Below are 25,748 nucleotides of genomic sequence, written 5' to 3'. Positions count from 1 at the left end.
TGACCAGCAACAGATCATCTACATATTGGAGTAATGTGTAACAACATTAGAGGTCAACATCCATGTCATTATTTAGGAAAGATTCTCAAATCAGAAGCCAGCACCTTCCTGAAGATGGTTGGTGAGTTTTTGAAACCTTGTGGTATCCTAGTCCAGGTCCATTGACCTTTGTTCCCTTTGGAGGCTTTCCAATGGAAGGCAAAGAGGGCTGACTCTGTGGTGCCAGTCAAATGCAGAAGAAGGCATCTTTAAGGTTCAGAATGTGAAATAAGCTGCATCAGCTAGGAGCCAACTTAGAAGAGTGTATATATTGGGGACCACACTATGCAGGGTGATTTATTCCATGTAAATCTTGAACTGGCTGGTAACCATCAGTCCCTGGTTTCTGGACAGGTAAAGAGGTATATTCCATGGTGATTGGCAAGGACTGAGAATTCCATATTACAAAAGTCTGTCCAAATGTTTTTGAATTCCAAATTGTGCCTTATGAGGAATATGATATTGTCTTAGGCATACCAGTATGGTTCCTGGTTTTAATTCCACCACCACTGGAGGAATGTTTGGGCTAGACCAGGTGGATCATCCTCTGCCCATACTCCTGGTACCTGGAAAGGGAGCTCTGGTCCCTGCTGTGGTGTACTACTAGCCTAAAGAGGCACCACTCCTCTTCCCAGGGAATTGTGAGGGTTAAAATCCTTGGTTTAGGTTTTTCCAATGATAGGACTGCCTGACCTTTTGCATCAAAAGTTATCTGGGCTCAGAGCTTTCTCAGCAGGTCTCAAAACCATCAGTGGCACCAGGCCATCTGGTATATACAAGATCTCATGGACCATTCATGGCCTGCTAAATTGTAACTCCGGGGCAATAGAAAAGGGTGATGATCCTGTAGCCAGAGGCTCCCACATTGCCTTCTGTGTTTTTGAAAGTGGGACTACAGGTTGGGTCACCATAGAATCGTGGGCCCCAGTGTCCACCATGAGGTCCATAGTTTGGCTCCCTATGAGCATTTGGACTGTAGGCTCCTGGGCCCACAGGGATTGAGGCTGGTCAATACTAATCCTCATTATAATTTTCCATAGCTACCAGCCCTTTCTCAGGGGCATCACTGTGGTGTCTGTGGCTTTGATCTTCATGGGGAACATGTTTGTAGGGCTGGTATTGCCCTTGAATGACTTGGCCTCTCTTATCCTGGTAAGGAGTAGCAGCAGCCCATTTGTCTTCCTTCAGTTGGGGGCATTTATTTTTCCAGTGGCCCTGGTAGTAGGCACATTGGGTTAGTCTCAACCTAGCCCAGGTGAGGTGGTTTGTCCATCCAGACCTTCTGGCTCTGCATCTGGTCCTGATTTTGAGAGTTGTTTTGGCTTTACCTGGAAATTCTTTGAATTTTATACCCAATAGGAAGATGGGTGTGGAAGTTTACATTTTTGTAGGAGTCTACATAACAGTATTATATTTTTTTGAGTTCACAAAAAGTGCTTTTGGTCCCATTTTTTTAGATTAGTCAGAAGTTTTACCACAAAAACAGGCATAACATCATCAAATCTGTTGCCAAACTTAGCTTTTAATAAGGCAGAGAACCAAAATATAGAAAGTCCTAACTACACTGAGTTCTTTGCAGACGTTTTTGCTGATATTTTGTTAATAAAAACAATTATGGTGAAGGTCTCTGGAGAAGCTTAATTAAGATTATTTGGTGGAGGAGGGGGTGCCACTACAGGTTTATCCAGCTGTAGACACGGTTACTTATGCAATTATGAAACCACATAGAATTTTCAATTGCCTAAAGAAAGATTAACGTCACTCGGGTGACTTTTCAACAAAGACAAGAACAAGGAACATAAATAATGCTCACTTAATTAGAGACCTGAGCTCAGAACAATCCGGTTCATTTGAATAATGTGCAAGCCTTTCTTTGACTCTGTCTTTCTGCTCAGTAGGTGGAGCCAGGTGTCTTCATTAGAATAAAGTAAACACATTCAACCCAATTATAAGTGGCAAAAAAGATGTGCCCTCTGTCTTCCAGTGTTGCAGAGTGTGGCAACCTGAGAATACCGGTGCAGCAAGGTGAAGTATCAAGGACCATGAACGCCAAGTCAAAATCCATAGGGGTTATTGGAGCCCCTTTCTCAAAGGGACAGGTGAGTATAAGGCCTCCGCTTTGAATAACTGTACTTTATTGGAAATTTGGGACTTTAAAACATGTAAGGTGTTACTTTCCGGTTACTTATGTTTTTCTCTACAATCTGGGCGAGGAAAGGATGTTTTAAAGTCCTCTCACCATTTCGAGACATTGCATAATTATGGTCTCAAACCCACTTACTTCTATGACTCCCAATCTCAGAGTCAATTTCGTTTGAAACTGAATGTTTACTCGTTTACTCATGTTGAACCAAAATACTTTTATTTTGCATTGAAGTGGATTATTTCTTCAGTGCAGCATCTCATCTAGCTTTTGTTGTTTTTGGTGTTTGTGATGTTCCTTGAGTATCCAGAAGGAGAGGAGAGTTTAAGAAGACTCATTTGTTCGGTTATGTAGTTCGATGAGTAGAAATATTTAATCAGTGGTGATCTTCAGAATTGTTTTAATTTGGATAACCTAAATGATAGTGCTTTATGCAACTTTGTCAATAATTCATATTATTTTATGGTTTAATGATTCTTTGAAACTGTTGGACCATGGGCTGGTAGAATCTGTCCTGTATCTTCCAGAGTGGGGGACAAATACTGCAAGTTGGAAACACTGTCTGGACTAAGGGTTTATGAAACTTTCAGATTGTCTTAGAGCTATCTAAGTGTGAACCAACACATATCATGAACATTAAATTGACAGTTCTTTTCCCCTGTCTGGACACATTCATATTGGTAATGACAATGAGATGACAGGATGCCTTCCAGACTTCAACATGGTCTGGGCTTAAAGAGGAAAATTAAAAAGTCAAACCGAACAGGACAGTATGTGAGTTGAAATTCCAAAGGTTGAGGTTTGTTTTTTTTTTCTTCTTTCTTTTTTTAATGGAATCCTCCCAGTTTCTAAAAATTTAAGAAGACTTTCACCCCTTTTAATTTTGAAGTCTTGATGTGCACTCTGACTTTTTGCTGCAAAACAAATTGGGAGGGGTCAGAGGTTAGAGGCCCCAACTGCATTTGGACTGTCTGTAAATACTGCTTCCCTTGACCTGGAAACCCTCCAAAGAGGCCTCCTAGTACAGGGACGTCCTGCCGACACGGGTGTCCTTTAAAATCCACAATATCCTCACCTATTTTTCAAACAGTTTGTAACAGTAAGAATTGAAAAAAGCAACAAAAAGGTAGGAAAGAAACTCCACATCATGCACAACAAGAAGACTGGAAGCTCTACTCCATGTGTGTATGATATGTCCAAATACACTCTACTGTTGTGTGACTCAGAAGAACAAATGAAACATTTTTAAAAAGGAAGGAAAGAAGGGAGGCAAATGGAAGGAAAGGGGGAGAGAGGGAAGGAGTCCAAACATGTTCTGGCCCTGGGGCATCTGCAGAATCCTAACCCTGATGAGGACAGCCCCTCTGGGGACAATGACAACCTCTGAGGTATAGTGTGATAAAGTGCCACTGAATGCATTTCCCATTCTTAGTAATCCCCCCCACACACACACACCCTGCTCTTGTCCCATTAAAACATGGCCATGATAATGAAACTTATTGTCTCATTGTTGTCAGGACAGAGAGAGAGATTTTTCTATACTAAGCCATAAGGGAGATGTGTGTGTTGGGGGGGGGGGCGTGACAAACATATAAGCTTTTGTCCGCATTTAAAAGGGATAAAAATTTGACAAAAGGCAAAAAAGGGAAGACTAGAAGGCAGATGATAGAAAGTTGAGTCTGAGAAAGAGCTCCTTTCTCTGCCTTGCCCCTTGTAAGGCATCAAGGAAACAATAAGGTAGGTATTATTTTTATCTAGTAGTTAATAATGTTCAGAGAGGTGTGGTAATTTGCTCAAGGTTACACAGCCTTGACTATGTGATTCCAGACAAGGCTGCTTCATTCCAGAATCTATGTCCCTGACTTGCACTGAAGCCTATTCAGAGAGCTCAACTCCATAGTAGATCTGATACTTGTGGTCCATTAGGGACTGGGCTCCATTTAAAAAGGCAGTGGAACTTAAAAAGCAGTTTCCAAAGTGGACAGATGAACCAAGCAACAGGCAAAGATTAATCCCGAGAAGCAGTTTGAAGCAAACAAATAAAACAAAGGCTAGAAGATGTCACTCTGAGAAGTTTAATGACAGCCTTACAGCAAATACAGTGTCAACTAAGGGATAGATGAAATTTGTTCTAATGTTGGAAAGGGCAAGGAGAAAAAAAGGCCAGGGAGTTTTGTCAAATTGTTTTTGACCACCTACTCTTTGTCAAACCTACATGACAACATGTAATGCCATAAAGTAAAGAAATTTAGATTGAAATTGAACAAAGGAGAAGAGACAAAGATACAAAACTAAAGACGGAGTATGAACCAAGTAGGACCTTACTGGGAGTTAAAGTGGGAGAAAGTCCATCTCCTTGATCAACGGTTGGTCATCTCCTTGACCAGAAGTTGGTCAGGGGGTACAGGTTACAGGTGGTATCAGGTTCCCTTATACAGGAGGAACAAGTTACCATGCTCTAAGGCAGGGCAGGGTAAATGTAGAAAACAGTAATGTACCATGTATCTCAAAATAGTTAGAAGAGATTTTGGATGTGCTCTTTCTAGTGACATGATAAAAGTTGAAGGTGATGGATATGCTAATTACCTGGTGTTGGTCACTACCCAATGTACACACCAGTCAAGACAGACCCTGTACCTCATAAATCTATCCAAATATTGTATGTTAATCAAAAATTAAATTAAAAAAATTTCAAAAGGATTGGAGTAAAGGAGAAAAAGTGTCAGGAAGAGTGTGTGCCAGGGACAGGAGTTTGACAACAAGGATTTACTTGGCACCTTGGACAGGCCACCTGTCATTTGGGGAAGAAATATTTGCTTACTTTGGTGCCACAGCCCCAATCCTAGGATAAACATGTCTCTTTTGGCATGTCTTCTCATCTGATAAAAAGATTTAACTTGATGTATCTAAAAGTCCTGTTGGAAATTAAAATCAGAAAGAAATTTAAAAAAAATGATTTATTGGGACCCCTATCATTGGGGACTTGAGTTGGACATGCTGGAAAGGAGAGGCGTGTCCATTCCCAGGTGTGGAATCAGCATGGGTGTAGTTTCTTATGACTGTTTAAACAGGTCAGAACCTGAAATTTCTGGCCTGGTCTTTATGATTTCAGCTCCCAGGTAGTGATTTTCCTGTTGCCTGCATTCACCACCCCAAAAGGCCCTAGGTACTGCTGTGAGGACCTGCACATGGGCTGGTCTCGCCCAGACCATGTTCTTTCCCTTCTAATGCCTTTTGCCCAAGCTGTTCCCCTGAATTGCAAAATTTCTCTATCACCCTGTCATGTTTTTCTGACCACCTCCTCATGTTGCAAGACTTGGCTCAAAGATCATGTGGCCACAAAGCCATCACTGACCCACCATGCCTCTTGCAGAGTTAGGAGTACTGTTTGGTTACTAAGACACCTCATATCTGTGTTGATGCAACTATCCATGTAACTGGTATTAAACACCCACATTTTCTATGGGTTCATGAGTGGCTCAGAAACAGGGGCCTTTCCTTTTCATTATTCTATCTTCATTTATCAGGGTGCTTTGTGCTGTGTGGATAGAGTGGTGTGATGGGAAGAGGGGTTGCAGCATTGGAATCCTAAGAGCAGGATATAAATAGAAACTCTGCCACTAATTAACTGCGGTCCAGCAGGAGAACCTCATAACCTTCATGTTGGGATTCTGGTTCCTCTTATTTGCCTTAGGGTAATTCGATCTACCTTGATGTGAAGATTAAATGAGAGGATTTAAATTCCAGGGTCTATAGGATCTCACAAACTGATAGATAGGATTCAAGTAATGAAAAGTTCTGTGGGCATTGGGTGGTCATGATCACGACTGAAATACTTTACTTTTTAATTGTTCAGCCACGAGGAGGGGTGGAAAAAGGCCCTACAGTCTTGAGAAATGCTGGTCTGCTGGAGAAACTTAAAGAACAAGGTAATTTTTAAGTTGAAAGATGATCATCCCGATCTCCTTCCTAGTGAAATGAGAACTCCTGAGAAAACAGAATGTTTGTAAGGATGTTTATATCACAGAACTGCAGACTAACCATGCACCTGTATAGCCACATGGTACCAGAGAGGCAGGGTTTGGGAAAAGCCCTCAGTAAGCGTTGTTGGTGGAACTTCTCATTCAGAAGTTTTGTCTTCCCAGCTGAAGTGCTGTACAAAAGAACCTATGTGGCAAGAACTATGGGGTTGGGGAGGATGCTATGGGAACTAGTAGAATTAAATAAAAACCAAGAGGTTTCAGGAAGGAGACTACCAAAAGAGGATCCCAATTTGTGAAAGAAAAAGAAACAATAATAATAGTAATAGGGGCACCTAGGTTTTACATAATGGGTATGTGCATGCACACACATTTATATGTGTAAGTATGAAATGAAAAATTATATGTTTGTTAAACTTGAGGCTTAAGTATATGTTATCTTTATATTTGAAAAACCCTGATGAAGTGTTAATGAGGTCATGGAACAAATGAAAGCTTCATGTATTTCTGCTAGGGTGCAAAATGATACAGCCACTTTGGAAAGCAGTTGGACAGTTTCTTAAATAAACATTCATTTACCTTTTGACCCAGCAGTTTTATATATTTTCCCAAAAGAAATGAAAATGAAAATGACAGATCACAACATAGGTACATCTCAAAAACAACATGATATGTGAAAGAGGCAACAAAAGACCACATACTGTATGCTCCTATTGATGGAAATTCTAGAAAGACAAAAGTATAGCAATAGAAGGCTAATCAGTGATTCCTGGGGGTGGGGATAGGAATAAAAGGAATGGAAGCCTGGCAAGGTGGCACATGCCTGTAATTGCAGTGGCTGAGGAGACTGAGGCAGGAGGATCATGAGTTCAAAGCCAGCCTCAGCTACGGTGAGACACTAAGCAACTCAGTGAGACCCTGTCTCTAAATAAAATACAAAACAGAGCTGGGGATGTGGCTCAGTGGTTGAGTGTCCCCGAGTTCAATTCCCATCAGCAAAACAAACAACCAAAAAAAAAAAAAGAGATGGAAATGTTCTGCATATGAATTGTGATGGTAGTTACAAGATTATAGATATTTCCAAAACTCATCAGTCTGTACATTTAAAAATAAGCAAATTTTAGTGAGTTAAGAATTATAGCTCTTAAATCTAGGAAGGAAGGAAGGGAGGGAAGGAGAATAGAAATCTTGGGTAAATGGACTTGGTTAATTTGGTCACATCTCATCTGAGATGTATGATACCTCTTGGAGGTGTTACTGAATCACTAACACCCAGATATAATAAATGAACAATGGCTGAACTGATCCCAGTACACAATTTTACAGGAAGCTTTCTAGTTTTGAAACCTTTTTCAGGCCCTTTTAGGAAGCACACTCAGATCCTTAGGGACTATGGGTTACCTACAATTTTTTTTTCCTATTAAAAAAGCTACCAAACTTGCTGAAGCAGAGGCTAGGGGCTAAGCACATACTTGATTCTGACAGCACCATCCGGAGCCAGGTCCTAGAGGACCAAGGAGGAAGCTGAGTTACTTCAGCAGGTGACAGTTTGGATCAGGACACCTCAGTTTTCTCTTTGAAAGCCACTGTTACCAGGGCCTCTGTAACAGAGCTACCTTTGAGAGCCTGGGGCTCAACTTTCTTTATTAAATGGAAAAAAAATGTAAGTAGAAATTTTCAGAATGGCAAATGACCAAAAGAAACCTGAAAGAAAAACAAACCTCAACCCGAATAATCATTAATACAGAATCAAAAAAATTTAGAAAATGCTGGTGTACTCTCTCTTTGGGGGGCTTTAACTGTTTTTTGATTACAAAAACAAAGTATGCTTATTATAGCAAGACAGAAAGTACAGAGGCAGAGAGAAACAGAGGGACAGTGGTAAGGACAGTGATGCCTCCTGATAGGTCCAACCAGAAACTGCCACTGCTCTTTTAGTGTCTGCTCTAACTGGATTGCTTCAATAAGTGCTCATTGAGGGCTCGGTATACAGCTGGTGCCAGAGTGAGGTGATGGTGCCGACAGGACAATGTCAGGCAAAAGCAGACATGATTTCCACCTTCACCACATTTACAGTCTTTTGGCCTTTGCTTATACTTTTGAAAATAGACTTATTTTATACATTTGTAACCAAACTGATTTGCAATCTGTTTTTATTTAGTAACTTGAAACTTTTAATTGCAGAGTGTGATGTGAAAGACTATGGGGACCTGCCCTTTGCTGATGTTCCTAATGACAGCCCCTTTCAAATTGTGAAGAATCCAAAGTCTGTGGGAAAAGCCAATGAGCAGCTGGCAGATGTGGTGTCAGAGGTCCAGAAGAACAACAGAGTCAGCTTGGTGCTGGGTGGAGACCACAGGTCTTATGCAGTGGCTGTCCCCCTGGGGGTCAGGCACAGGCGGCGAAAACACCAATATTTAATACTCTACTTTGCCTTAAAAACAATTTTTTTGGGTTCCTACTTTATTACAGAAACAGACTTAGTTAAATTTGCAAAGTCTCACAATATCTTTATGTTTATCAATTGCAGCACGAAACAGGAGTGGACTTAGCCAAATAGTGCAGGCTTCTATTTCTAAATAAGTGATGCTTGTTGTCAGTTAATTTTTCCTAATTACTTATAATACCTAGAACTCAATTGGTTAACAAGTTTTTAAAAGAATGTAAGCACCTTTTTTTTTTTTTTTTTTTTTTTTTTTGTATCAGGTATTGAACTCAGGTGCACATCCGCAGCCCTATTTTGTATTTTATTTAGAGACAGGGTCTCACTGAGTTGCTTCATGCCTCACTTTTGCTGAGGCTGACTTATAATTCCTGATCCTCTTGCCTCAGCCTCCTGAGCCACTAGGATTACAGGTGTTTGCCACTATACGCAATTATAAGCATCATTTTTTTTTTTGCTGTATAATTTTTCAGCAAGCAATTATATCACCATTTACATTTGTAGTGTCAGATATTCAGGTTATTTTCAAATTTTGACTATTATACAGTATGGAGCTTTTTTAAATGTTTGTTCTCAAGGATGCTATTACTGGAAGAGGCCTAATGACATCAAAAAGTAGACACATTCTTGAGCTTTTGATATGAGAGTCAATGAATTCACAACCCTCAACTTTGTGTTTTAAAGCCAGCTGTTACCAGGGCTTCTTTAACAAATATATAATTGAAAGAGTGGGGCAGACTTTCTTTTTTTAAGTGGAAAAATTTGTAAGTGGAAATTTTAAGAGCAAAAAAAATGCCCAAAAAATCAGGAAACCTAAAAGAAAAAACGAACCTCAACCTGGACATCAGGCACGATTGCTCTCCTTTTGAGAATCTGATAGTTCTGGATTCTCTGAATGATGCCTTAATGCTCACAAGTTGGAAACTTGGGCATTATATAGTAAATTCAAATCTTTTAACTTCTGTGCAAGGCACGACTTAGATCTTCCAATCTGGCAAAATGTTTGGAGTTTAGAGTACTTGGGATGGATTTGATGGGCCTGAACCCAATCAAGAGTGGGACATCAAATGTGCAGCAAGATTATAGACACAGCAGAGGATCTGAGCACAGAATAGTGTGAGAGAACCAATGACTCTAGTGTATGGAAGAATTGAGTGATGCTTTCCAATTATGAAAGAGTCAAATTTTAAGAAAAATTGACTTTGTCATAATTCACTTCAGAGAATTAAGTATCTGCCAAACGGAGCTGGATTTAACTCTAAGAATTGAACAGTATCTCATGTGAAGGAGTCTCTTGTGTGGCTAGGGTTTGATGCATATTTTTTTTGGTTAAACTATATAATGCAATTTTATTACAAGATGACTTAAAATATTTTAGTAAAATGATAGCAGTATAACTTAAACATTTTAGTAAGTATTAAGTGTAAGGTATACCTTCTCTATTGTCATAATTATTTAATTGGCTTCTAATTTAAAAGTCTGTAAGAAATAGCTACTTGAGCTGGGCATGGTGGCTCATTCTTGTAAATCCAGCAGCTTGGGAGGTTGACACAGGAGGAACACGAATTCAAAGCCAGCCTCAGCAAAAGTGAGGTGCCTAGCAACTCAGTGAAACCCTGTCTCTAAATAAAATACAAAATAAGGCTGGGGATGTGGCTCAGTGGTGGAGTTCCCCTGAGTTCAATCCCTGGTACCAAAAAAAAAAAAAAAAAAAAAAAAGGCTACTTGGACTTAAAACCTAGCAGGCAGATTAAGAGAGCTAATGATATGATGTAGGTATGTAATGACATTGACAACTTGAGGTTCATATAAACCTTCTTCTCCTCCAAAGTTTGGCAGTTGGAAGCATCTCTGGCCATGCCAGGGTCCATCCTGACCTTGGAGTCATCTGGGTGGATGCTCACACGGATATCAACACTCCACTGACAACCTCCACTGGGAACTTGCATGGACAACCTGTGTCTTTCCTCTTAAAGGAACTGAAAGGAAAGGTAAAAGACTGGTTGGTACTGCTTTACAAAATAATCTTGGCAAGTAGGAAGCATCCTAAATCATTTTACATTGATATAATTGCAAACCATTTCCTCTATGCTAACAAGCAAAAGAATGGTTGATAAAGGGGGTATGTTCTGTCTTTACTTTTCTTCATAGTTTGCAAACTGACTCCATAGGCAATTGTCTCTCTGTATCTATCGGACATTGGTTCTAGGATACTTAGCAGATACCAAGGCCTTCAAATGTTCAAGTCTCTTATACAAATTGGCCTAGTATTTGCATATAACCTATGCACATCTCCCATATACTTTAAATCAGTTCTAGATTACTTACAATATCTAATACAATATAAATGTTATATAAAGAGATATTATTCTGTCTTGTTTAGGTGATAATGAAAAAGTCTGTACATGTTCAGTATAGACCAAACCATCATAAGCCTACTTCTATTTTCAATCTGTGTTTAGGGGAATTCACAGATGCTGAAGAACATCCTCTTTCTGGATTCTGAAACTACCCCTTAGAGGTTCAGAGGTCATCAACTTTCCAAAACCACGTCAAGTATATTGTGAGGGAAGGAGCAGAACTCAGTCTCCTGGTTCCCATCTCTTCCCACTATACATCACACCACCTCTCCTCCTTATGAAGTATCCCCTGTAAATCAGAGCTCTTCAAGAAAAAGTTTTCAATGCAGATTACAATGATTTATCACTTCACATTGATGGTAGAAAGCGCCTTCTTTTCCAGAAGATTTAAGATAAAATTCTAGATTGAGATTTAACATTGTGGCTCATAATTTTTATTGATGTTATAGTATATTAATATCTATATTGATAATAATTATATTTGTCCTAATGAGGATTCAAGGGGATTCAAACCTTGTACTGTTAAATACTCAGAAGTAACTTTTTAAAAAAAAACTGAGGACCAACAAATGTGTTTATAAAATTGCAAAATGTCAATTTAATATATGGGAACAGCCATGGTTGGCTCCAGGACAAAGTGGTTATCAGTCATCACATTATGATATGAAGAGCAGCAACAAGTCTTGTCCTACATTCCCCTTAGCTACTCTAGACTTAATCAGAGGACTTGATCTTTAGCGAGAAAGAGAAGAAGGAAGCTACTAAAGTAAAGAAAGCACATTCATTTCTTTAGTTTTGAGGAAGCAGGACCCAGCAGACTTGGGGCACAGAACAGGGAAATGCTGTGTTAACATGGTAAGGCAGGCATTCCCTTTATTTATCTTAAAAATAATATCCTCTAAGTTTATATTCTAAACATTAAGATATACATAATCCAACAACTGTCCTCAACATTACCTGTAGGATTTACTCAAGAGAAACACATTTAACTAAATGGAAACATTGCCACTTTAGATCCCTGATGTACCAGGATTCTCCTGGGTGACTCCCTGCATATCTGCCAAGGATATTGTGTATATTGGCTTGAGAGACGTGGATCCAGGAGAACAGTAAGTTTATTCCTTGATGTGATTTGTCTTTATTTTTTCTTTTGTGTGTTAGATGTTTACAGCCCCAAATGAACACCTCTATACACACACACACACACACACACACACACACATATACACATACACACGTATCTATATACTTTTACACACACATATATCTATTCATGCTATTTATATCTTAACTTGCTGTTAAAAATCAAATAAAATTACATGTATACAGTTCATAGAACTTAAAATATTTCATATACTCTTTACCAGTAATCTTTCTTTATAAAAAATAAACAAAGGGAAGAGGAGGGAATTGAGTCAGCTTTATTAATTGTAGATTATTTTAATATCTCTTCTTTGATAGCTACATTGTGAAAGCTCTGGGTATTAAATACTTTTCAATGACTGAAGTGGATAAGTTGGGAATTGGCAAGGTGATGGAAGAAACACTCAGCTATCTACTAGGAAGGTATGATGCTCTCCTGTGCATGACATAAGACTTGCTAATGATACTAACTGATGTAAGTTATTAATGAAACCTTTGCATAAAAATTATGGAACCTTTGGGTTTGCAGAATAAGAACTGTAGTTGTCTACTAAATATTAAACCACCAACTTTTAACTGAAATACTGAAATCCTTTCCCACTTCTTAAAAGAAAGAAAAGGCCAATTCATCTGAGTTTTGATGTTGATGGGCTGGACCCTGCTTTCACACCTGCTACTGGCACACCTGTCGTGGGGGGTCTGTCCTACAGAGAAGGTCTGTACATCACAGAAGAAATTTACAAAACAGGTAGGTAAAAACCTGAGACAATAAAGAAGCAAGTGTACACTCGGCTAGTATGTGTTTATGCTCCCTGATCTGAAAACCCAGCCCCACCCATCACTTGATGCAATAAGTAAAGAATATTCTGTTGGTCGCTATTTCTTTACTACCAGGTAACTTTTGAAGTTGGGCTCTGCTGATATTAAAATAACAATTTTATAAATTACATTATTCACATTTTTTGTTGTTGTTGTAGGGCTACTCTCAGGACTAGATATAATGGAAGTAAACCCATCTCTTGGGAAGACACCAGAAGAAGTAACTCGAACAGTGAACACAGCAGTAGCACTAACCTTGGCTTGTTTTGGAGTTGCTCGGGAGGGTAATCATAAGCCTACAGTTAACTACCTTAACCCACCTAAGTAAGTGTGAAAACAAGATATAAAAATCCCAGCGCTAACAACATAATTACCAAATCTAATAATATACTTAAGCCTATAGTTATCCTCCTCAAAATCTCTTGTTTCAGAAAATTTTTTCCAATTTATGAATTCTACCAATTCCTGCTTGAAAATTCAAGATTTGAAAATTCAAACTTTTGTACAATTAAAAATGTGTATTTCCCATTTTAGCAAAAGACAACTTTAGGGAGAGGCATGTTAATGTCCAAATAATATGCTGGCATCGAAAATAAACACACACCAATACAAGCTCTCCAGTGAGGAACTCCTGATATTAGGAGGCAGAGCCACCCAACCTGGAGAGGTAGCCATGTGTCCTTGTTGTTCAAAAGACATAATTTTTGTAATAAACTCTTTATAATAAGACTGTGTTGTCCTATGATTAACACGCACACACATATGAAAATTATATATATATATATATATATATATATATATATATATATATATATCCCATTTAAAACTGCTGTATTTTTAAGTCAGTGAAATCATCATTCCCAAAACATTCTCAGAATTTAGTGAAGCTCTTAAAACTCTGGATCTGGTTTCTTCATCTGTAAAGTAGATTACCATAGGCTTGGGCAATTTCTAAGTTCATTAACATTATAGATGACCCTATTTTACTTTTCCTAAACCTCAAACATGATATTGGTTGATATTTTAAGCACAGCTGCTTTTCAGGTTGCAAGGGAAGGAGAAGATATTCCCTAAATCTGTCTAGGAGCCAGAGAAATCAAACTGCTTTTCTGTTTCTAAGATGTCCTAATTCAGATTAGAATTCCACCTAAAATTGTCTGTGACTACAAAATGACTTACCGTTTTTAAGCATCCTAAAAACATACCATGGCTATGGAACATAGGAAAGAAGAAAAAACAAAAGAAAAGAAAGAAACATTTCTTTCCCCTTTCCCCAAAGTACACAGGAATCCAAGGAAACTAATGAAGCAGGCTTCATTTTAGTGTGTTATTCTAACGGTTATATGTTAAGAGTCTCTACCATCTGATTTTTGACATGCAACTTAGAATTTTAAACCTAGCTATTGCCTCTATGGCTTTTGTAATATAAACATTTTATTGAATGACATAAGAGTAATCAAGATGTGCCATTATAATACAATTGTCCAGTAGAGTAGACATAAGTGGTTAATATGATAAAAGCTTAATAAAGTTTAAAACTCAGTTCCATATTCAAATGTTCAATGGCCACATATAGCTATTAACTTCTATACAAGATAGCATAGGAACAAACATTTCCTTACTGTAGAAAGTTGTCTTGGACAAAGCTGCTTGGAAGGAAGGAAGGAAGGAAGGAAGGAAGGAAGGAAGAAAGGAAGGAAGGAGGGAGGGAGGGAGGGAGGGAGGGAGGGAGGGAGGGAGGGAAGGAAGGAAGGAAGGAAGGAAGGAAGGACGGACTTTTTAGGAAATAATGAAAATAAAGGCATTTTCTTCCCTCAGCTAAATAAAGTTTCTACTTTCTATTGATGTCTATGATTTGCAACTCTAAAAGTCTACTCAAGGAAAATTATATTCCTACTTGCCAATGAGAAAAATATGAATTTTTAATAAACAAATTGGAATGGACATGTCTGTGAGAAAGTCTGATTTTCACTTCTTCTATTCTATTGTGTAATACCAGAGTCACAACTATTCTCAATCAAGGATTTCAAAGCAAAGCAAAGCAATATAATCCCCAGATCAACAAGAATTTATTAAGACTATGTTAAAATTAATATTTGGAATCATATAAAGCATAAAATTTCTGGAACTTTAATATAAAGTCTGTAAAACTTAGTTATGCCATTATCTAAATTTTAAGCTGAACTTGTATGGCAAATAAAGATATAGTGATTATAATGATATGAACTATGAAAAAAATGAAAATCTAAGAGAAATGTATTTGGAAATAAGAATTTGAATTACAGCTGGTTCAATTCACTAATTCTTTTTTTAGACCAGTAACTCTTAATTCCTAGGACAATTTTAGTCACAAACTAGGGTAGAACACCTCATGAAGTAGCTCAGTTCCCTGGCAGCACAAAGCCTGGAAAGACATTCATTCAAATTTAGGTAACTAAAGAAATCATATGGTGTATTCATCTAACAGTCTTTACTAGTTTTCAAGTTTTTCACAATGCCATTTCCCCCAAATTAACAATGTCTTTCAGAAATCTAATAAACCCTAAAGAACCAAAGTCTACATTTAAAAATACAAGTATTTTAAAAATTTGGAATTATGAAAATTCCAAAATTCATATCATCTGCCAGGTGAGGATATCAACATGCAAAAGCAACTGATTTTTACAGACAGAGATTCGGGAATCAGCCATTTAAGCGTGATTTTATTTAAATATATGCATTATCAGATGATATTTTCTTCCATGGTTTCCAACTCATTTCATCTGGTAAGTTCAAAGCAAAGGCAAAAACTGCCCATCTACCTCGATAGAAACATTAGACTGTTTACTTGGAAATTTACAATAAAAATTTCAAGTCTTTAAAAAAATTACGAAACTTAGTTTGCTTCTGCAATGCAATGAAACCCAGAGTCCTTTATTTGATAAAAATCTCTATTATCCTGAAGAATCAAAAAGAAGATTTATGTATAAAAGGATTTGTAATGGTTATTTTACATGTGTTCTGTCTTGAAAGCAAAGTACTTTAAGACTGACTATACAATAATAAAACATAAAAATAAAAATAAAAACAATGGCTAAAATAGGAGACTGAGAATACAAAGCAAAAGTCATTTGATCACAGTATACATCTGTGTTCCTAGGGTGCTCTTAATTGCTATGAATATGAACAATATGTAGCTCACTTGATCTCTTAGAGACAAAAATATAGACAGGGAGATGGGAATTAAGGTGTGAGGAGATTCACCATTTGAATCAAAAGAAAACAATCTGAATATCTCTGCTGCTTCTTCTACCACATCACTTTAGCATGATCACATTCAGATTTAATAAACTTGAGTCCACTTTGTAAGACAGGTATATTTCCATTCTCACTACAGTAACTCTTAACTTCACTGAGTTACTGGTAAGGATGCTGGCACCTGATTAGACTGAGGTGCTGGAGATCCACTATTTATAGCTTGTGGAGGCACTGCAGCTGGTTCCATCTTGCTAATATGTGTGATGAATCGAAGACGAAGTTTTAAAGCTGGTTTTAAATTACAGATAATCTTCTCTACCTAAGAAATAAAAACACATTAAGAAATACTTGAGGGGCTGGGGTTGTGGCTCTCTGGTTGAGCACTGGCCTAGCACGTGTGAGGCCCTGCATTTGATCCTTAACACCACATAAAAATAAATAAATAAATAAATAAACAAACACACAAAGGTATGAAAAAATCCTTGAATCAAGAGATTTCAAATTTCCATTTAAAAATGATTTACATACATTCTGAAATAATACACTAGCGAAGGGGTTGGACCAGAAGTTTCAGTATGTGCTGTGTGTATTTCAACAAAAACAGATGTATATATTTACAAAAATATTTTTCTACTTATCTAACTAGACAGTTATCCCACTACCAAAAGCTAGCATAATCTATACTAGAAATTTTATACACACAACAATTTGATCATCCTTTTAAAATGCCATCTTCATAGAAGCATTAAGCTTAATTATATTTTAAAGTTCTTTAAATAATTCACATCTGCCACTTTATAAATAAAGCTAATTTTGTTTTGATTTTTATTTAGAATTCACACTAAAAAAATTAGTTCTACTTTTACGTAAAATATTTAAGAAATAAATATATTAAATAGTTTCACTGCTTTCTTAGCTTTATTCAAATATTCCTTAACTTTAGGAGGAAAGACGAGTCTGATGGTAATTTTTCTTTTTTTGTATTTCATGTGTCAAAATTTCTTAGGTTCAAATATAAAGAATACTTTATTTATTCATTCATTTTTAAAAGAGCATTACTTTATTGGTTCTTTCCATGTTGTGTTTCAACAAAAGTAGGCACAGAGACACATGTTCTCTTTCTTTCATTAGAGACATGTGAATTCTTTTTGACATTCTTGCTGAGGTATAAAGGAGTCAACGTTTTCCCAACCTCAGCTCCTAGCAAAGAACTCATTAGACTTGAACTCACATGGTTATGTCAAAACTTTCCTTCCTGTCCATTAGAGTAAGACATTAACATTCAAGTATTGGGAAGGTATATGAACTTTACCTATCAGCCCCACTTCCTCCATTCTAAAACAGCCCAGTTTCCATTTATCACACTAGGAAAGCTGGTTGTGATCTAAGGAGGTCTTTTCGACTTTTAGCCACATCAGATGTACCTCTTCATATGTTGAGTTGAAGTGCACATCTTACTAACTTCACCAGAATTCTTATGCTCTTTTTTGTCACACAGAGCAAACCTAAATACTTATTCCATAAATATTAGGATACTTGTCCATACCAAATAGTGTGGACATGAACAATTTCCTAGGACTTTTTTCTTCAGGGTATATATTTCCACATTCCTTGAATATGCCTCATGAGTTAGTCTCTTGACCATCCTGGCTTCAGTTTTCTAGTCATGCAGCAATCTGTTCAATGTCCCCATGGTGTTCCCTGATCATTGGTGGAAAGTAGGACCCTCCTTTTACTCAGAACACAACACCTCTCTGGTCTGTTTGTGTCATACTACACTGTTTCTCCCTAACGTGATTATTATTAATCCCCGTTTCAGATATTCTATGGCAGATATAAAGGAGAAAAAGTAAGAGCATGAGAAAACATGTATTTACTTTTTTAAAAAAACATGTATTTACTTTACTACCATATCTAGAATAATACACCCTGTAATCTTAAAAGGTCTTTTATCAAGGCTTCACTCTTTAAAAAAAATAAAAAACACAAACAAAAACATTCATCATATGTTTAAGTTTTCTAAGACAAATATTCAAAAATACATAAATTTAACTTACTTGTTCTTTCACGCTGTCACCAGTAAACATATATTTCATATGATACAGGAAGTCACAGATGGGATCCATGTAATTTAAATGGGTGCTACACTGGTCTACATTTAGCAGCATGTCATAAAATGCCACACCAATCTAGTCAACAAATAATGTGAAATTATTTAAATGGCCAAAGTAGTTAAATAGCCCAACATGATACAATTGGACTCCATTACAAAACCATTAAGTGGGATGGCATGTTTGGTGAGGAACTGTCACAGTCATGTACCTACCTCTACGCATATAGGAAATATGATGCAGCCTGCATTTACAATGAAATCCACAGTGAAACAGTATACTCCTTAACTAAAATTTCTCTGCACAATTTAAGTCATTTCTCTTAAAAGTAAGAGATAAATGATTCACTTTCTAGATACCATCTCTTTAATTTCTGGGATAACTGCATTCCAAGATTCTATCTTCTTAGTCGTATTTAGCATTTCTTGCTTTTAAGATTCTATTCCTGGCTTATTTTCTTTTTCTCTACATCTTATTAGAAGTGAGTAACTTCATCCAATTCCATCAATATAATTAATTTCTCTGCACTATACATTCTCAAATGTACTTCTATATCCTTAACTTTCTTCTCAACCTTGATGATGGAGTATTTCTTCCTGCATCTCCAAGTGAACACATCCCACACCAAACTCATTATAGGCACACTGAATTCCCCTCTAAAACTCCTTTTAGATCCTACTAAACTGACTTTTCCACTAATGGTTGTAACTGGCAGTTTGAAAGCACTAGTAAAGAAACTTAAATAAATTCTTCACAATTATAACAGATTATATTTTACCTCTATCATACATCGAGTTCTCTCCTGCTGAAATCTTTGTAAAAATGGTCCTACAAGATGGTAGACATAAAGCAATTGGAATTCAGTCTTCACTATAGGAAGCAGTACTTCAGTGAGAAACCTAGAATTTGAAGATAAATATCTCTTATGAAATCAGTGGAAATCTTTGAATTTTGTTAATACAGTATTTACAAAAGTAGTAAAGGTATTTACAAAACTTGTAATTCTTTCAAAGGTCCTTCTAAATTTGATAAAAATATTTCTAACTTATTTCACATTTCTTACTGGCTTTTACTTTGTTTATTGAAATAAATTACCTCAGATTTAAAAGTTATTCTTATCAGTACAACTATTGACCGACACAAGGTAAATTATTTGAAAGAAAAAAATAACAATCTCATGTAAATGCTGTTCTCAAGAAATTTGAATCTAATTAATATCAAATTTAAAGTCAAGAAAAATAATCAGAAAATAGGCTGATATTAGCCTTTCAGTTCAAAAGGCAGCTAGCTGTTGGGATACAGTGTGGAAATAGCATGCATTTGACTAACCATCTTGAAACCATAATGGAAAACTAGACACCAAATTATTACTTGCACATACAAGTTAATTTTAAAAAATAAGTCTGAAATAAAGGAGGCTTTCTGATTAACCAGGGACTCTACATAGTTAAAACACTTATTTTGCAAATTATTCTCATCTGTAAATGATTTTTTAAAAAAATAGAAAAACAAAAGGCAAATTTGTTTCAGAAATCATAATACTTACTTTGGAATGAGTGAAAGTTGTCCAATGCTAGAATGGTGCCATACAGCATGTGCTAGAGCTAATGTGTAGCTACAGCTCATCTCAGAGTAGGACTGATGACAAGCAGTGAAGTCAAATAGGCGGAATGGATAACCAACCCACTCTGTTTCTGATGTCAAGCTGCGACTGCTGATAACACTCACAATTCGATCATGAAGGACAATCCAATATGGTTCCTTTAAAATCAGAGGAAAGTGGATGAAAAATATCACTTACCCATCATTTGACCCCAAAGCCTATAATACTATTCATTTCTCACACTTTAAGGTTTTCTACCTATCCCACTACGTTCGTGCAACACAGGTTTTGAAATGCAGTTGGGTGGCTTTGTAATTGGTCAAATTAAGTTAATAACGAGCTGGGGAAGAAATGTCTGTCAGAAGGAAGGTTCCACACATGTGTTTGTCTGGCTTATTTAGTACCAGACATTTACCAATAGTTACTATACAGACAATACTAGTACATGTATAAAATTCAGAAATAAATCCATATATTGTGAAGGTGGTGTGAAGAAAAAATGACCCACAAAGCTGCATAATCAAACAAGTTTATGGAGCCCCATGTTAGACAACATTATTCAAAGAATCAACAGAAAATTACATGGTGCCGACTATATACGAATGGAGGTCAGAGAAGGAAGACTTCATAGGAGCTGGGAAAGTCAGAGAAGGAGGCCCTAAACTAGAAAAGAATAAATGGACTTTACAGAAGGTTATGAAAGGAAGAGTTTTGGCATAATATCTTATTCACTAAAATATCAGAAGATTTAAAACATGTCTGTTTCTATCAGTATTATTTGCATGAAGAAAGGCTCTACATACCTAACATATTAAAGGGCCAAAGCAGATCAGATCGTAATGTAAAAACTAAAATTGGATAGATAAGGTGATACTAGAATATGCAGAGATCTGTTAAGGCACATTTTCATTTGATGCACAAAAGGCAAGAAAAAAAATAGAGTCACTATAAATTTAATATGAAAGACTAAAAAATATGAAACATTTTATTAATTTGCATCATGTCCTTGTATAAAATCATCCAAGTTGTGTTTCATTACTAAATATGAACTACTATTATTAACTCACTGGTAGGGCAGTGATGATCAAACCAATTGCATTCATCCATGCTGTAATGTTCTCTCTTGGTACCAAGGGCTGACTGCAAGTGGATGAAAAAAATACAAATGTGAAATTACAAAAACATTTTATATGAATGAAAACAGATCTTATTTTGAGAACACATACAATTCAGAGGATTGGCAACTGATCCACTCCAAATAAACAATGGATTTTCTTAGTGAATAAAAATTTGATATATACAAAAGCCATTAAGGATTTTTTTTCTTTTGGTACTAGGGATTAAACTCAGAGCATTCAACCACTGAGCCACATCCCAGCCCTATTTTGTATTTTATTTAGAGAAGGATCTCATTCTTCTTACTTTTTTTGGGGGGGGGTTTGTATCTTATAATAATTGTTGGCTAAAAATACTATTTCACTTTATTTATACTTCTTTCAATCTTTATCCTCTACTTTATGCTAATCTTTCAGAAAATCCTTTTGTTTTTGTTTTTATTTTTGTAGTGCTAGGGATCAAACCCAGTGGCTCAAGCATGCTAGGCAAGCATTCTCCCACTAAGCTATATTCCAAGCCCCTGAAGATTCTGAAAAATAATGTTTAGTGACAAGTTAACATTATCCCTAAAGGTCAAACGTGAAATAAAGAGTAGGAGTGCAAACAAACCTGGCCTGGGCTCATTCCATTACATCCATATCCATTATACCTACATCACGAAGATGAGATCAGGAACCAAAGTGCATCAGCCTTGGGATGGGTTGGAGGGGGTGCAACAGGTTTGTCTAACAGTTCTAAATAAAATATCACTCTCTTTACAAAGAAACACAATCTTATCGAATAAAATAGTATACATACCTTTTCAACACAACATTAAGAAGGGCATTTCCAACATCTTTGCCTGAAACTGCCAAGGCCATGAGCTCCACACAAGTAACATGCAGAGCATGGGCGGCAGGGTTGGGAAACTCATTGAATCGCCAATCACAGTTTGGGAAGGGACCAGGAGATTTGCCGGCCATTGGTGCAGACAATTAAAGCAATAACAACTTAATTATGTTGAGACTGACACATCTGTATAACGATTTATAAATTTTTAAAATGTTTTACATGTAAGCACCTCATTTGGTTATCAGTTTACCTGATTATGAGGTGCCAAGAAGTGATTTATCAATAGTTAGATTAAGAGGCAAACACAAATAAATCTGACATGACTGAAATGTATTGATAGCAATCATTTGATCAAACTCAACATATAAATGGTTGGTCTTCCAGATGGGTTATTATAATGGGGATACTGCCGTAGCTATAGATGTTATCTAAGGTATCCCTGGGTTTCAACAGCCTATTTCTTTTAATAGTTACAGGGCAAGTGTACATAAAAATTATTTTGTAATGAGTAATTATTTTACCTCAGGAAATAAATTCCTTTGTTTAGCTCATTCATGTAAAATTTCTCCATCTAGTTATTAGTGGTATGGTACATATACATAGTACATATAGTGTGCTGATAACTGAAAACATGATATCTCAAAATGAAAAAATTGAAAAGCAAATATAGCCTTTTCACTAAAAAATAAATTTATTATTTTATATTAATATTAACCTTTTAAAAAGTATTCAAGAATTTATTTAAAGAAACAGGACTATGTACTATAGTCCTAAACAGTTACATGTACTACAATGTATGGTACATTTATTTTGAAATACAATTTTTTTGTTTGAAACCAATTTCCATAAAATCTGTTTTAAAATGCATATATCAATGGAGAGAATTTCAACCTACCTGGCAGGAAGGTGCTAATGTAAAATTTCAAAACCCTTACAGAGGTAAAAATCAATTGATTTTTTAAATAAGTGAAAGCTGGGCACAGTGGCATGAGCCTGTAGTCTCAGCTACTGAGGGGGATAAGGCAGGAGTACTGTTGAGCCTAGGAATTTGAAGCCAGCCTGGGCAACACACCAAAACCCAGTCTCAAACAAACAAAAAACCCGAAATTGGAATATATTAAAATATTACGTTAGAAAAAAATTTGTTCTCACAAACCAAAATACTTTTATTTTTGAAGAATCTGGAAAAATTACAATAAAAAGGATATTATCTACTAGTCTGCCAATTAATTTGCAATAGTAGGAGTCATCTGGGACCCATGGATTGTCCTCCCGTGGATTCATAGCATACTTCAGGTAAGTGTCACTTAGACACCAGCCCTGTGGTCGATTATCCTTAAGTGAACCAATGATTGCATGGACAAGTTTTCGTTTGAGATGATCACGGTTTCTCAAGTACATTTCATAATAGTGCAAAGTATTATACAGGTAAGTCACTGGCCGATCTGCCAAAAAGAAAACAGATCACCACAATGTCTACTACGTTACTGAAAACTGTGAAAAACAAGATTATTAAAAAACTCAGAAGATTATGAAATGATTTCAGGAGCTAGGCAATTGCATTCAATAAATACTTCAATCTTAAGACAGACAGAAGGCTCCCAATAATACATATAGTTTGCATTTAAGGCTGTTCATTCTCTGAATTAACAATTCTACTTCTGGAAATTTATCCTGCAAAAATGACATATGGCAAAACTGTCACTGCTGTCCTGTTTACACTAGCAAAAGATTAGAAACAACCTAAAACAGTTATAAACAAAAAACTGGTAAATTATTGCATATATGAACAGTTCTTTATGTACTGATACAAATAATGTCAATGCATGACACAGGAAGAAGAACATGGTACAAACAATAGTTTTGCCTACAGAGAATGAAACTGGCTAACAAGAAGACAGGAATGGGACTTCTCACTGTATATACTTCTGAACCATGTGCATATATTACCTAATCCGGAAGAAAAGTATTTTTTAAAGGAATACCCTCTTGAAATTCACACCTGTTCTGTAGTGCTAATACAATCCATGCTTCTGCTTTAGAGGAAGATATCTTAAAAATGAATTAGAAAATCAGCTCACCAGATACATATACTTTGTTCCCACTGTGGCTACTCTAAGTAATCTTCACTCTTCTATTGCTGACCCAATCCCTCTCCAGATATGATGCTTAACTAGAGTTAGAATAGATAGAGTTTTCCTTGATTTCTTTCTTTTCTTCCATATTTTCCTATCAAGTTCTATTCCTTCTTTCTTGACTATTTGTCCCTTGCCAACATCTTTGTTTACATACTAATAATACATACCAATTTTTGACATGTCACTAATGCCATCCTTCTTCCAAGGTGTGCTAAAAACTATAAGTGGCCTTATCTTTCTAAAATAGTGATTTTCATGCCATCATCTTACTCAGTAGCTTCTGGCTGACTATTATCTTCAAGTTACAAAATCAAAACTGGCATTTAAGGTGATTTACAGTCAGGTACAATCTCTCTTTCCAGTCTTATTTTAAGTAAAAACATTCTCAATTAAGAGCAATAAAACAATTTTTCTTCAAATATGCCTTGTTTTTCTCCATAATTTTCCTAAATTATATCTTCTGCTTAAAGTGCTCCCATTTACCTTCTGCTTATACAAATCATATGCATCAAAAATCAAATACCACCCGCAACAAAGAAACCTGTTAATATCTGTTTAGTTCATAGTAATATTGCTCTGCTCTAATACTTTTATTTATATTTTTATGTCATATTTTATACTTCATGATATCACCCCCACTGTACTTACTCTTAAAACACTTCACAAAATAAAACATTTAAAATAAAACCTTTAGAACCACTATTACCACATGGTCATGCACAGTCTACTTTTGCTCATGTAAGTATTAGATAGAATTAAAATTTGAAAAAGCTCACCATGAAATTTATATAAGCCTCCTAGGTGATCCAGTAGAGTTTCTAGTGATTTGGATACTGGATACAACTCTAAAAATCTGTGAATTACTATATCAAATACTGGAAGGAATCGGAGACACACATTTCCAAAATAAATTGGCAGATAGGGGGACTGAATCTGCACAGGAGGATCAACTTGTTCCGCCAGGCCCTCAAAATACAGTTTTTCTGGATATTTCTGTGGAAATGAGGAGATGGTAAATGTCTGAGGCATCTTTTAAAAATTCTCTTACAAAAGCTAAATAAAACTGAAAATAGTGTTTAGATTTTTTTTTTCTTTTAAATAAGGTACTTTCTTTTTTGGTACTGGGCTCATGCTAAGTACATTCACTGTTCCACCGAGCTATGACCCCAGGTCCAAAGAGGAAATATTTTAAATTATACTGCTTTATACCTTCTTCATTATATAAGTACTCATATGTCTACTAAAACTCTAGTTTCCATATATTCTTTGTTCATTAGACTAGAGTCAGTTTACTTCCATATGAACTAGAAAGAAAACAGTAGAACCACAGAGAAAACAGCCAAATCAATTAAGCAAATATCTAAGTATGGCTTTAAAAACTAAATAGAATGAGTACCTTGTGATAATTCATGTGCTTGGTATGCCAGTCGTTCTGTAGCCAGTGCTCTGGGGAATTTTCCTTCACAAAGTCACTTACTCGATTTCTAAAGTCATTTGGTTTGAGTAACAGCAACTGAATTATGAAGTAACAAACCTGGGCTTCATTTCCTTCATGACTGCGCATGGCCTTTGGAGAACAACATAGAAACTGAATGAAAATGCCCAATCTATGCAAAAGCATTGCTCTGCTACTTGGTAGTCTAAATTTCCAATACAGCAATATCTATCATTAGGATTTCCTTAGATGTCTAGTCTATTACAAAACAACCGTCACCTAAGTAAATGTGTGATCTCTTATTTTCCTGGCAATATTTTCCTTATGCCTCTATTTTACCCTTTTATTTT

The 25,748-nt window shown here is 36.3% G+C and overlaps 2 protein-coding genes across 5 annotated transcripts in view; one reads left to right on the top strand and one right to left on the bottom strand.

The window, feature by feature from the left end:
• Window positions 1-2,032: 2,032 nt before the first annotated feature.
• Window positions 2,033-13,648, top strand: Arg1 (arginase 1). 2 transcript variants are annotated; one of them, XM_026381249.2, is made up of 9 exons: window positions 2,033-2,138; window positions 6,039-6,111; window positions 8,347-8,521; window positions 10,437-10,596; window positions 11,980-12,074; window positions 12,427-12,531; window positions 12,720-12,856; window positions 13,086-13,251; window positions 13,462-13,648. In XM_026381249.2, exons 1-9 carry the CDS (start codon window positions 2,082-2,084, stop codon window positions 13,475-13,477), a joined length of 984 nt encoding a protein of 327 aa, XP_026237034.2. In that variant the 5' UTR covers window positions 2,033-2,081; the 3' UTR covers window positions 13,478-13,648. The 2 variants fall into 2 exon arrangements, with proteins under 2 accessions (XP_026237034.2, XP_026237040.2); XM_026381255.2 differs by having other exon boundaries at window positions 13,086-13,648.
• Window positions 10,520-25,748, bottom strand: part of Med23 (mediator complex subunit 23) — a 44,893-nt gene continuing 29,664 nt past the window's right edge. For 2 of the 3 annotated variants that reach the window (XM_026380859.2, XM_026380867.2), the window contains 9 exons: window positions 25,360-25,530; window positions 24,740-24,956; window positions 23,034-23,270; window positions 21,793-21,958; window positions 20,946-21,018; window positions 19,822-20,036; window positions 19,054-19,174; window positions 18,222-18,353; window positions 14,694-16,483 (listed from right to left, as the gene is read on the bottom strand). In XM_026380859.2, the coding sequence (XP_026236644.1) occupies window positions 16,316-16,483; window positions 18,222-18,353; window positions 19,054-19,174; window positions 19,822-20,036; window positions 20,946-21,018; window positions 21,793-21,958; window positions 23,034-23,270; window positions 24,740-24,956; window positions 25,360-25,530 (1,500 nt within the window). In that variant the 3' untranslated portion in view covers window positions 14,694-16,315. Of the gene's footprint in view, window positions 10,585-14,693; window positions 16,484-18,221; window positions 18,354-19,053; window positions 19,175-19,821; window positions 20,037-20,945; window positions 21,019-21,792; window positions 21,959-23,033; window positions 23,271-24,739; window positions 24,957-25,359; window positions 25,531-25,748 lie in introns of those variants that run through there. The other variant, XM_077801622.1, reaches the window with a different exon arrangement.

This window comes from Urocitellus parryii, chromosome 8 (genome assembly GCF_045843805.1).
Source record: "Urocitellus parryii isolate mUroPar1 chromosome 8, mUroPar1.hap1, whole genome shotgun sequence".
Lineage (NCBI taxonomy): Eukaryota > Metazoa > Chordata > Mammalia > Rodentia > Sciuridae > Urocitellus > Urocitellus parryii.
Note: the sequence above shows the minus strand (reverse complement) of the source record. Positions and strands in the feature narration are given on the sequence as shown.